At 38.0% G+C, this 12,705-nt stretch overlaps 4 protein-coding genes across 4 annotated transcripts in view; 3 read left to right on the top strand and 1 right to left on the bottom strand.

The window, feature by feature from the left end:
- Positions 1-560: 560 nt before the first annotated feature.
- On the bottom strand, positions 561-1,431 carry LOC117576198 (chymotrypsin-2). The gene has a single exon (XM_034260790.2). It carries the CDS (start codon positions 1,392-1,394, stop codon positions 591-593), a length of 804 nt encoding a protein of 267 aa, XP_034116681.1. The 5' UTR covers positions 1,395-1,431; the 3' UTR covers positions 561-590.
- Positions 1,432-1,661: 230 nt separating this feature from the next.
- On the top strand, positions 1,662-2,517 carry LOC117576196 (chymotrypsin-2). The gene has a single exon (XM_034260789.2). It carries the CDS (start codon positions 1,695-1,697, stop codon positions 2,499-2,501), a length of 807 nt encoding a protein of 268 aa, XP_034116680.1. The 5' UTR covers positions 1,662-1,694; the 3' UTR covers positions 2,502-2,517.
- Positions 2,518-3,776: 1,259 nt separating this feature from the next.
- Positions 3,777-6,963, top strand: LOC117575687 (uncharacterized). The gene is made up of 9 exons (XM_034259997.2): positions 3,777-4,193; positions 4,361-4,499; positions 4,570-4,905; positions 5,103-5,239; positions 5,293-5,501; positions 5,563-5,678; positions 5,737-6,091; positions 6,165-6,280; positions 6,345-6,963. Exons 1-9 carry the CDS (start codon positions 3,905-3,907, stop codon positions 6,877-6,879), a joined length of 2,232 nt encoding a protein of 743 aa, XP_034115888.1. The 5' UTR covers positions 3,777-3,904; the 3' UTR covers positions 6,880-6,963.
- A 3,925-nt stretch (positions 6,964-10,888) lies between these two features.
- Positions 10,889-12,705, top strand: part of LOC117573282 (filamin-A) — a 34,991-nt gene continuing 33,174 nt past the window's right edge. Inside the window, exon 1 of the mRNA XM_034256374.2 lies at positions 10,889-11,012. Coding sequence (XP_034112265.1) covers positions 10,998-11,012 — 15 coding nt within the window. The 5' untranslated portion in view covers positions 10,889-10,997. The remainder of the gene's footprint in view (positions 11,013-12,705) is intronic.

Raw genomic sequence — 12,705 nt, forward strand, 5'->3', positions numbered from 1 at the left:
AGCTCTATCTCTTATAGTCTCTGAGATCTAGGTGTTCATACGGACAGACGGACGGACACACAGACGGACAGACGGACAGACACACAGACGGACAGACGGACATGGCTATATCGTCTCGGCTGTTGACGCTGATCAAGAATATATATACTTTATAGGGTCGGAGATGCCTCCTTCTACCTGTTACATACATTTCCTGCCGGCACAAAGTTATAATACCCTTCTACCCTATGGGTAGCGGGTATAAAAATACTTTTGTATGAGCAAAAACGCCTACTTACTAGGGGTCTTAGTTGCTTTGGCGGACAATCTGGTATATTATGCCGTCTATGGTATATTTTGAATGTGGTACTATATCGATATAACAAAAATACCATTTGGTATATTTTTAGTATTTGTGCATTTTTGGTATATTTTGAAAAAAATACCGCAATATTTTGCTTTTATTCACAATGGGTAGCGGGTATCTCACAGTCGAGCACACTCAACTGTAACTTTCTTACTTGTTAATGATACTTTTGATATAACTAGTAAAAAAAACTACCAAAAATTTAAAATTTTATTCAATTCTTTATTAGTTGCTTCAGTTAAGTTCACGTGCTGCATTTGGAGTTGCCGCTCAGCACATTCCTGATCCAGTCCAGATAGTAGTACACATTAGCCTGCACATCCGGGAAACCTTGACCACAAGGTCTGCCCCAGTTGACTAAGCCCACAAGTTCGCCATTGCTCACAAGCGGACCACCCGAATCTCCATGGCAGGAGCCCTCACCCTGCTTGGAGAAGGTGCAAAGATGTCCGACACCCATGTTGCTGGTCTGATTGAAAATGTCATAGCACTTGGATAGTTTGACAAAGCCCAAGTCAAGTTTCTGCAGATCCTCTTTAGCATCGCCATAGGCCACCTCAGCGCCCCAGCCGGTGAGCACAATCTCATCGCCCTCACGCGTAGGACGCGTGGGCAGAGCAATAGGTTGTGTCAATGCATTGAAGGTAATGTTCTGGGTGAGCTTAATAAGCGCAATATCATTGTGCATATAGGGTTGATCGTACAGACAATGCAGATGCACCTCCTCGGTGTAGTAGACCGCACCGGGTTCCATATAGCGATTGGTACCCGTTACAACGACAATAAATTCCGGTGGAAATGTTTCCACACAATGTCCGGCGGTGGCAATCCAACGTTCATTGATGATGGCACCACCGCAGTTGTGATAACCGACAATGGGCTGCAACGAAACCTGATAGGGAGCAGAGCCAACTTCAGCCGTCTGACCGCCCATAATGCGACCATCGATTCGAGGGATATCCGCAGCATGCATCTTCTGGTAACGTTTTCCAAGCGTACCAGGATGCAGCAGCAGGAATAGGAATAGACCCAGGTGGAGAAACTTCATCTTGCGACTTTGACGGACAGGCACAAACTGTTGGCTAATGTGCCGGGAGTTTTATCAAAAGGTTCATTCATGGCTGGCTACATTATCTTTATGATTCCGCTTGGACAGTTTATGGTTGCACTGGGGCTGCGATAGCCAGAATGTACTCAAAAGTCTTGTCAGGTTATCGATAATTGCGATATAAAATCAGTTTATGATGTGCATAACAATTATCAAAAGTCCAGATTGCCTCGATTTCTTTTTAGATATGTCCAACAAGTGGAGAACTATTTACTGTCAGTCGCCACTTGGATATCCAATATGACACAACGAACACACCTCCAACTGTTGCTGATACCTTCGGTGATCCTGTTACTTTCACTTGTTGCGCAACCCGTTGATTCGATTGTCGGCGGTCAGAATGCCGTCGAGGGTGAAGCTCCCTATCAGATCTCACTGCAGACTCTCGTAGGAAGTCATCTCTGTGGCGGCGCCATCCTAGCACAACGATGGATATTCACCGCAGGACACTGTGTCAGGGGTTGGCCAGTGGATCGTCTGCAGGTTGCTGTGGGCACCTTACGCTACACTCAACCGGGAGCTGTCTATTATCCCAGTGCCATCTATTTACACTGCAACTACGATTCTCCCAAGTATCACAATGACATTGCGTTGCTGCAGCTAAATGAAACTATTATCTACGATGCACTTACTCAGCCGGTGCCAGTGGCAACTGAATTCACTCCAGTGGGCACTTCTCAGATTGTTTTTACCGGCTGGGGCACACAATCGGTATCAGGTACAACGCCCACCATAATGCAACGTGTGTATCAAAATCGCATTTCTGGGGTGGAATGTGCAACGCGACTCTCGTTGTACGACGATGTGGAACTAGGACCGTGTCATCTCTGCGCTCTCAGACAGCTAAATGTCGGCGCCTGTCATGGGGATACGGGCGGACCTCTGGTTCACGATGGTCAACTGATTGGCATACTCAACTTTGTGGTACCCTGTGCCACAGGAGTTCCAGATGTGTTCATGGATGTGCGTTATTACACGGACTGGATGCGACAGGTGATGAGCGGCAATAGTCGTTGTGGACAGGTGTATCAGAAGATTATTAATTAGTTACTTCATTATGAATATTATATTATAAATTTGAACTTGCATTTATTTTGATTTTCTAAAAATATATATTTTTACACAATGATTATTCAGGATTACCTTCTTTTTGTATTTTTCACTATTTTTTTAAGTTATAATTTTCAATAATTTTTATTAATTAATATTTATATTAATATATTTTCATTCTATTTATCTTTAATAATAATAATCATTTATTCAAATAACCATTCAATATGATGTTCTGCAATTATACATTTTATTTAATGCAGTGGGAACAATTTCTTTTTGATTTAGGCTCGTTTTTGGTGATTAGTTATTAATATTTATTTGTTTCATATTATAATTTTTGTTATTTTTTCTCAAAAAATCTTTTAATATTATATTCCATACTCTTGTTTTTAGTTTTTTTCAATTAATGTTTATATATTAGCAATGCTGATAAAAATTTCTCTTTATAGATAATTGGTATAAGCTGTGTATCCCCATTGCACTTTTTAACAATTTGGTTTAATACTTCATTTCTTTTTATAAACTGCACAGTCGATTTTTGCTACATTGACTCAAGAATAAGTTATTAATCACTTCAGTTCATTGCACTTGCGAATTTGTCACCTATTCCTTTCGGGGTCTACCAAGAATTGAATACATCGTCAACTGATTTTCACACTTGACTGACTATTACAAATATTGACAAAAAATTCTTAATAGACTTGAATGAATCAATATTAAAAAAAAATCGATGATATTGTTACTTATTTGGTGAATTTTAATGCGAATTCCCACAGGAAATTTCACCGATATGATATCTTATCTACTTATGTGATAATTTAGACAACGCGAATTCAAAGTATAAACACCTATTAAAATAACTGACTAAGTCAATTTACAATCAACGCGATTCTATTTGCATTGGGCTCGTACAATGACAAATTCGTGTTTTACCCCAAGTTTTATGCGAGTGATAAGAAAGCCGATGGTGACAATGTATAAACAAAGCATACCCTGTAGTTGGGAAATTGTTGATAAAAATACTTCCAAGATTTTTTTCACCTTCTACTGCATAATAATCCATAAGTAGATAGGATGATAAGTGCAGAGATAGCTCTGAAATTCTCTTTCATAACTTTATTGAAACATCTTAATATGAGTACAGGGTATGGAAGAATTGCAATGTTTCTGTTAAAGCAATGAGATAAGGCGACAAATACATGTTACTCAGTCAAAGTCAGTCGGGGATTGTTAACGAGCGAGACATTATCTTGAATAAGTAGTCCGACCCCCAAACTTGAGTAGCCACAACGCTTTCAAACGCCAAACGGAAAGGAACTCTGATAAAAACCAAAGTGAAATTTACTTATAAATAGACTGACTGTGCATTGAAACCAAATATATACATATTATTCGATATGGACGCTGAACGTATTCGCATTTCGGGCGATGCCCCATGGAAGAAGATCCAACAAAACACCTTCACACGTTGGGCCAACGAACATCTGAAGACGGTCGACAGTTCGATCGAGAACTTGGAAACGGATTTCTCCGATGGTCTTCGTTTGATTCTTCTCGTCGAAGTGTTGTCCCATGAGCGTATCCCGCGTTACAATAAGAATCCGACATTCCGTACCCAGAAATTGGAGAATGTATCGATTGCACTCGAATTCCTTGAGGCAGAGGGCATTAAAATTGTCAATATTGGTGAGTTGTCAATACTTCTTTTCGGACGTGACTCAATTTCTATTTGTGGTTATCAGGTGGTAAATTAACTGCAAACAGAGAGTGAGAGATAGCAAAATACTTTTAAATGTGCCATTATTATGCAATAATACTAAACTTTATATGTATTTGCTTTGAATTTTATGTAGACTCATCTCACATTGTCGACTGTCATCTGAAGCTAATCTTGGGCTTAGTATGGACTCTTATTCTCCACTACTCGATATCATTGCCCAGCTGGGATGGCGAAGAGACGCAGCAAGAAACAGGCCTGACACCCAAACAGCGGTAATATATTACTATATATAGTAAAGTTTTTTTTTACTATCTATTCATATTTCATGCTTTCTCTTCGCAGCCTATTGAACTGGATTCAACTTAAGCTGCCCGACATGCCCATCAAGAACTTCACCCATGACTGGACCACAGGCAAGCCTGTGGGCGCTTTGGTTGATGCCTGTGCACCTGGTCTCTGCCCCGACTGGGAGCTCTGGGACACTGAGGATTCTGTGCGCAATGCCGCTGAGGCCATGACCTTGGCCGATGATTGGCTTGATGTGCGTCAGCTGATCAGGCCAGAGGAGCTGGTTGATCCCAATGTGGATGAACAGTCTGTCATGACTTATTTGTCGCAATATCCCAATGCCAAGCTCAAGGAGGGTGCGCCATTGCGTGAGAAGACTGATCCCAACAGGTAAGAAAAAGAAGAAAGAAAAATTGCAATAAGCTGACTTTTTAGATCAGCGCTTAAAAGTATGCAATGCTTAAATGCTATAGACCAAATATATGTTGTCGCATCACTTTGAATTTGCTTTGCACAAAAATCGTTGCATACTTTTAGGACTTAACAATAATCAACTATTACGAAATGCAAGCTAACCTCCTCCACAGTGTTATTAGTCTGCCAGCTGTTGTTAGTCCTCCTTCACTCGAGGGATTGCGAGCTTATGGTCCTGGTCTGGAACCCACTGGCACTATCATTGGCACCACTGTTAAATTCACCGTGGAAACTGTTGCCGTCGGCAATGGTGAGTTGACTTTTAACACAATATTTATACAATTATTAATTCGCATTCCTTAGGCGATGTTGAGGTCGATGTTGAGGCACCAAGCGGAGAGATCGAGCGAGCTTATGCTTACTTTAACAATGACATGAATCTCACCTACACGATTTCGTATATGCCTAAGGAGGTTGGTACACACAAGGTGGTCGTCAGGTTTTCAGGCTATGAAATTCCCAATTCTCCGTATTACGTTGAGGTCGAGCATCCCATTGAGGACGCTATTGTGGTAAGTACTTAAGCTTTATTTAAGTTAAGAATTTTATAATTTTTAATAAATTTTACCACAGGATAACTATGATGAATATTTGGATTTGCCCATCACAAACAATAGCACTCATATTGATGCTTTGGTCGAAGGCATGAGTTTCACATTCTTGGGTTACGTCAACAAAAAGTGCGAGAGGTAAGTTAAATATATAATTGACAATATGCTAAACCATTAATAATTTTCGTTTCATCAGCTTCTCCATAAACTTTTGCCTTGATGACGATAATCAGAATACTGCTTTGCATGTGAATCCACGTTTCCATCGTAAATACATTGTGCGCAATACCAAAACAAATGGAGTCTGGGGTCCTGAAGAAGTTGCCTCTCCCATCAAATTCCCCCTGGAGCGTGGTCACCGGTTCAAGATACAAGTGCTCGTCACAAGGGAAAACTACTTGATATCGATAAATAATCAAGCATTCGCCCAGTATAACCATCGTTTAGCCTATGAGTCAGTTCGTGTGTTGCGTATCGATGGCGATGTGGAAATCAATCAGATTTATCGCACTTTTCTAAATGGTTTTCCAAACCAATTTCCCAATTTCGGCGTAAGAAGACATCACCATCCCGTTTCAGTATCAATCAATTTAAATACCTCATTTTAATTACACACACATTTAGCCATCGGTTGGTGATTTTACTGAACTGCCCCTCAACGAGAATGTGGCGGCAATTGGCGAGCTCAACGAAGGATACAATTTCATCTTCTGCGGCCGAATTCTCGACGATGCAAACAAGTAAGCAGCAGCAATTACAATTGATTGAATCAGATTTTAATTATTTTATTAATTTTTATTGCAGTTTCTCCATTAACTTTATGTACGATGACGAGGAACATGATATTGCTTTGCATATTTCCACACGACTTCAGGAAAGATCCGTTGTGCGCAATACAAAAATCGATGGTGATTGGGGCCATGAGGATGACACCTCGGAGCTGCCTTTCCTTTTCAGGCCAGGCGCTCCATTCACCATTCAAGTGCTAGTGACTGCTGCTTATTATCTGATATCGGTTAACGGTCTGCATTTTGCGCAGTACAAGCATCGTTTGACCTTTGCCTCGGTGCGTTTCCTTAAGGTCAAGGGAGATGTGGAGAATGTGCAGATCTACAGCAGTGCTGTCTACGGTTATCCAGTGCCAATTTTGCCAGCACGCAAAACGAGGGATATTCCGGTTGCCATTGCTCCAACAATGGCCAGATTAACCCTTGCAGAAGATGCCGAAGAGACGTCAGATGCGGAAGCTGTGGAAGTTGAAGAAGAGGTTGCGGAAATTGTAGAAGTTGCGGCGCCAGCAACGAAAAAAGAAGATCATAAGGGATGGTTCAGAATTTAACTAACCTGTTAATTAGTAGTCTTCATTTCCATTTTCATGATATTAATTATTGTTTCTAAATAAACCATAAAAGTGATAAAAGTAGTGCTAGACTGAGTCAGTTGACAAAATGTCGTTGGCATCGTCTGATTTATGTCAGTGTCATGTGGGGATGTCTCTCATATTTGCTTGACCACACGTGTCGAAGGCGAGAGACAAGTGTTAGTCACTGTTCGAAATGTTCGAAGTGTGTGCCGAGCATACTCGTATGCTGTCAAGAATATTTCATAGACATCGCTCAAAAATAAAAGAAACAACCAACAACGAAAAAAAAACAAGATCGCCATGGAAATTCTGAAATATTTTTCGAAGAATTTTCTTAGTTCGCTCTCTTTCCCAAGTGAGTGTGTGTGTGTGTGTGTGTGTGAGCCATATTTGTGGCATTTTCGAAAAAGACTTTCAGTTGCTGCATTGACTTCGAAGTGTGCGGTGTTTTTTGCGAGCGATCAAGGAATACGCGGCGTATACGCAATATATCATTTGAGTGCCAAAACAAAAAGCCGTGTATATCTACATATATGTAGACGCGTGCGTCAATGTGTCAGTGTGTGTGAACGCCACATAATTACTTAATTAGTGCATAACCAGATAGAAAAAAAAATGTTAAAGTATGTGAAATGATTTGGCCTTTTGCAGGCAATTGCGCGACAAAATCTCAATCCCCGAAATCTCAAACAGATATATTATGTATATAGTCGAGACGGGCGATGAATAATACGCCAAGTGTGTGTGTGTGTGTGTGTGTGTGTATCTACATACAATTTAGTGTGCAAATGAAAATCTCTCAGCTCTGAAATGAGTTTTTTCGTTTTCTTCAATTTCAAAAGAAAATATTTCGTAAAATAAATATATAATAAAAAGCCATTGCCATTATGTGATGAGATGTTTTTATCTTGACGTGTCTCAAAAGTGCGGCCACTGGAGTTCCCAAAAAGTCGAAAGGCATCGTCCAGATGTTGAATCTTATTTTAGAAACAGTTGCAGGCACAGTCGACACACCTGAGCGACGACGAATTGAAATTTATCTACTATACTTAACAGTTTAATGTGCACACACACACACACACTTACACACGGAAAACAAGAATAACAAAGCAACAAAAGAAGAAGTGAAACTAAGCAATATTCAAATACTACAAGTCTTCGTCTTTTGTCGAGTGCTCGATTTATTGTTATAGTGAACTCATAAAAGTTGAGATATTGCAAACATTTAGATCTTTCGCAATTGTGTGGGCTTTATTTTTGGATTTGTAGCATGTACGCGTATTTTCCAACTGAAAAGCGAAGCAACAACAACAACAACAAAAATACAACACGAAAAGCCAAAGAAAATAGAAATAGAAAGGGATAGCACACTGACAGACAGCGAGTGAGTGAGAGTGAGAGGGAAGGGGGCACTTGGAGGCAAAATGTTTGCACGTGAACATTGTGACGACGGCAACGCGGCGTATGCGTAACATTAAATGCTCTAAACAGCTGCTAAAAAGTCGACAAGAAAAATGATAACTAATATAAATGAAATTTGTTGAAACTTTTCTTGGTTTTGGCAACTAGAATTTTATGTACATATTTATTTTTATTTATTTGACAGTACAAAAATATTGAATCACAGAGTGAGACATGAAAATTGAATTATAGTTGGGATATAATCTCACTTTGATATAATGATTATCACAACGGGACGAAATATGCAAGCATTTGCAAAGTTGAAGAGCCAAGCGATATAAAATCAAAGAATTTATGTTATGTACGAATGCTCTGCTCGGTTGGTCTGGCCAAAAGACTTAGTCATCCATTAAGTCAAAACATGCCGCAGAACATGCATAATTTATTTCATAATTTTATGAAGGCTGCCTATCGTTTTGGCTTTGCTTTCCTATATTTATTTTCTTTCCATCTTTTTTTTGCTGTTTTTGTTGATGTCAATCCATTCTTTAGATCTTATGTTTGCGCCTGCTTGATGAGTCACGAGTGTGGGCAGCAACAATGTTTTTTGGTAAGGGGTCAATGCAAATGCAAATGCAAACGAAAATGCATTTGGCAATTGGCAACAAATGAAGAACACTTAACGCTTTCGATTGTTCGCGGTAATACACGAGTGTGTGTGTTCTATAAATAAAAGAACAACAAAATCAGCTGCGCGCAAATATCACAGAGTTATTATGGATGGGGAAGGGGGGCAAAAATCGCCAAATTGCCGCTTGCCAAATGCTGTTGAACAAATTCAAGAGTGCGGTCAGCAGCGACGTCGACGTCGACAGTGATTGCAACTGCGACGTTGACTGCAACGTCAGCGCGCAAGCAACACCAAAACACAACACAAAACATAAAGCAAAATAAATATTGAAAGAATTATGTATTGATAAGCAGCACAGCTAAGCGCAAGTAAATAGAAGCAATTGCATTTGCAGGGTTTTATTTGTAATTGTCTTGAGTTTTCAATTAAACTTCATGAAGTAATTGTTCTACAAATAGAGAAAGGATTTTAATTAATACCTTATATAAAGTATATGTTTATTCCAGCTTTAAAATTTAACTAGATAAATCACTGCTCATCTATCTTTCTGTATAAACACTATAAAGGGTCTTTATCAAAAGAATGTTAACTTATTAATCTGTTGGTTTTCATTTGTATATTAAATTTCTGTTTTAAATTCAATTCTGTTTTTAATTCAAAAATTATAATGTGTTTTGGCTTAGAATAATAGCTTAGACCAATTATGTTTATGTATGCTTCTCTCTTAATATACAGATTTCAAAATTAAAGGGTCTCACACTGTTGAATGTGTACTCAATTCCGCATTCTTTTAATATATTCAATTAATATTAAAAGTTATAAGACATATGCCATATAATACTAGTCAAGTCAATAATTTTAATTCAATTTATTCATTTGAATGAATACTTTAATTGAAAGGGTCTCACACTGTTGAATGTGTTCTCATATGAAATTTTCTCTTTGACAAATTATCTTAAGTCTTTTAGTATGTTAAAAGAAAATAAGTAATGTAACAAAACTTGTCCCAAATCCATTTCAATTTATGTATTTAATGGAATACCTATCTTAAAGGGTCTCACGCAGTTGAATGTGTTCTTATATTTAATATTCTCTTTGATAATTTAATCAATTCTTTTAATATATAGATACTAAATAGAAAATTTAATAAAACTTGTGCCATATGAATCAAGAAATTCATTTCATTTTATTCATTTAAAAGAATACCTACTTAAAGGGTCTCACGCAGTTGAATGTGGCTCTATCAAGAAGCTTGCTGATTTGCTACTAAATTAATTGGTTTGAAAACATAAATATTCACATAAATCTATTCATCAACTCAAGCCTAATAATAAAGTTCTACGTATGCTAACAAAGTTGAACATAAATTTCGCATTCTGCTTCAACTTCAGTTTCGTTCATATAATGAGTCATTGATGCTATTTGCTTGAGCTCTGCTGTACAATACAGATAAATAATAATAAAGAAATTGAGCGAAAAAATAAAAAAAAAAATGCTGCGGGCATTTGGCTGGCATAAAAACATTGAGCAAGGAGGCGAACACAAGTCAGTCGAACTGAGAAATTGCCGCGATCACAACATTATTACAACGGAACGAAGCAAAACGCAACGCAAAGCGACGCGACGGTTGACGGTGACAACAACAACAACAACAACAACGACATCGACAACGACAACGAGAGGTCCCAAAAGCCCAAAGTCAAGTCCCCAAGTGGACATAAGGCGTGAACAAATCAAACGGAACAGAACACAACAGAACAGAACTGAGTTGAACGGAACGCAATCGAGAGAGAGAGAGACAGAAAGAGAGAGAGTCGAAAACGCAGTTCGCGAAAAGTATTTTTGAAAATACTCAAAAGAAAATAAATTTTGGTTGAATTTTGAATTGTTTACGAAAACGTCTTCTGAGTGCGTGTGTGTTTGTGTTTTTGAGAAAACGTGCTTAGGCATTGTGCAATTAATTGGGTGATTAGTGATCAGTATTATATAGCATAGCAAGCTATAGCCAAACAAAATCAAAAGTATTACTCAAATAAATACCAGAGAATAAAACGCTATCAAAATGGCAGCACGCAAAGTGAGTTGGGTAACAACTAGAGGAAGAAGTGAAGAAGTTTTATAGACTCAATCCTATACTTTCATACTCATCCATTTCCATTGCATTACATATTACGCATACGTATCTTTTTTTGATCAAAATGGAGGACATGTGGTTTGCATTACCTTTTCATAAATGCACAAAAACAACTCGTACTTATTTGTCAATTTATTTTTAGAGAATGCGACGCGTCGCAGCGCGTTTCCTTGGCTATTTTATTCGTCTCTGAATGTGTAATTTTAGTTACAAATATATAAATTAAAATTAATTAAAATGGAAGTGCAAAATTTATTTAGCATTTCATTACGTGCGCTGAATCATGCCCCAAGTGCAAGGAAAACAAGCAGTCACCCAAGTGGCGCCTCACGTTTTAACGTTTGACTTATTTTGGCCCGACGAATTCAGTTGGCATAATTTCCATATCGGGTATTCTCGGCCTAGTTGAGGTCAGTCTGAGCAATGGCTTTAAATGGTCACACACACACACTCCCTTGTGGAATGCATCGAAGGATTTCACGATGCTGATTAGAAACTCTCGATGCGTAGGCCAACAAAAAAATGATCAACGAGTTGGCAACGTTTTTTTTTTGACTAATTTGGCTAAAATTAACAATTGCTAACCATATTGAGAAGGTCGTATTCTCGCTGCCAGCAGCAGCAGCGTCATTTGTTTCGCTCATTCAAATGTCAGTGTGCATTTGTGTCTGCTGCTCTCGCTTTGCAATTTGTTGGCCAGACATCGAAAGAGTGAGACAGAGAGGGACGGAGAGAGACAACAGCAGCCAGGGGTGGGGGTATTAAAAAGACGATTGCCAAAAGCAATCCGCAAATATGCCAAATATTTGACTAAATTTATTTGTTTTCATTTGGGTGTGCTGAAGTTAAGTGCATGAATCATTTCGCTTGATTCCGTTCTGCATATGGAAAGAATATTCTACACTCTGAGACTCTGTCACTCGCTTGTCATATGAAACCTGAAGTCATCGATCGCTTAAGTGATTAATGCATTCGGTAATAATGCTTGTAAAATATTTACAAGCACTACAACTTTATAATCTTATCAATTTGGTTTAACTATATCCAATTTTTTTCCGGAAATTCTGATTAACCACAAACTGATAATATTTATACATATTTATGAAAATATCGTGTAATAAAAGAATACAATTTTTGGAGGCTCATTTTTTGGATTATTATTATAAACTGGTATTTATCTTTCGAATTTTTTATGAACCACTCACTATATAAATATATACATATATACTTTTATCTTTTTACTGGAATTAGAGTGAGTAACTTAAAAACAATCTTGCAACAAAAACCATAAAATTTCGCAGAAATGTGAAGATATGAATTTATAAGAAAGTTTTGAAGTCAGCTTCATGCATTGCCCAAGTAAATTGGAGTTGCATACTTTGCGGCGTAAAAATAAATAAGAACTTACTCCAACTAGAAAATTACATAAATGTTAATTGGTTACGGTACTTATTAATATATAAAGGTGTTAATTTATTTGTATAAGCAAATTAAACTAAGCTTATACATAAATAACCCAACGGCAATATAATCTCACATTAAATACAACTTGTACTACAACTCTTTATGAGTTAACGTTTTACTCAGAGTGTAAAAGCGCAGCAGAGAGTGTGCTAGACAGAGAGCGAGAGAGAAA

Source organism: Drosophila albomicans, chromosome 2R (assembly GCF_009650485.2).
Source record: "Drosophila albomicans strain 15112-1751.03 chromosome 2R, ASM965048v2, whole genome shotgun sequence".
Taxonomy (NCBI): domain Eukaryota; kingdom Metazoa; phylum Arthropoda; class Insecta; order Diptera; family Drosophilidae; genus Drosophila; species Drosophila albomicans.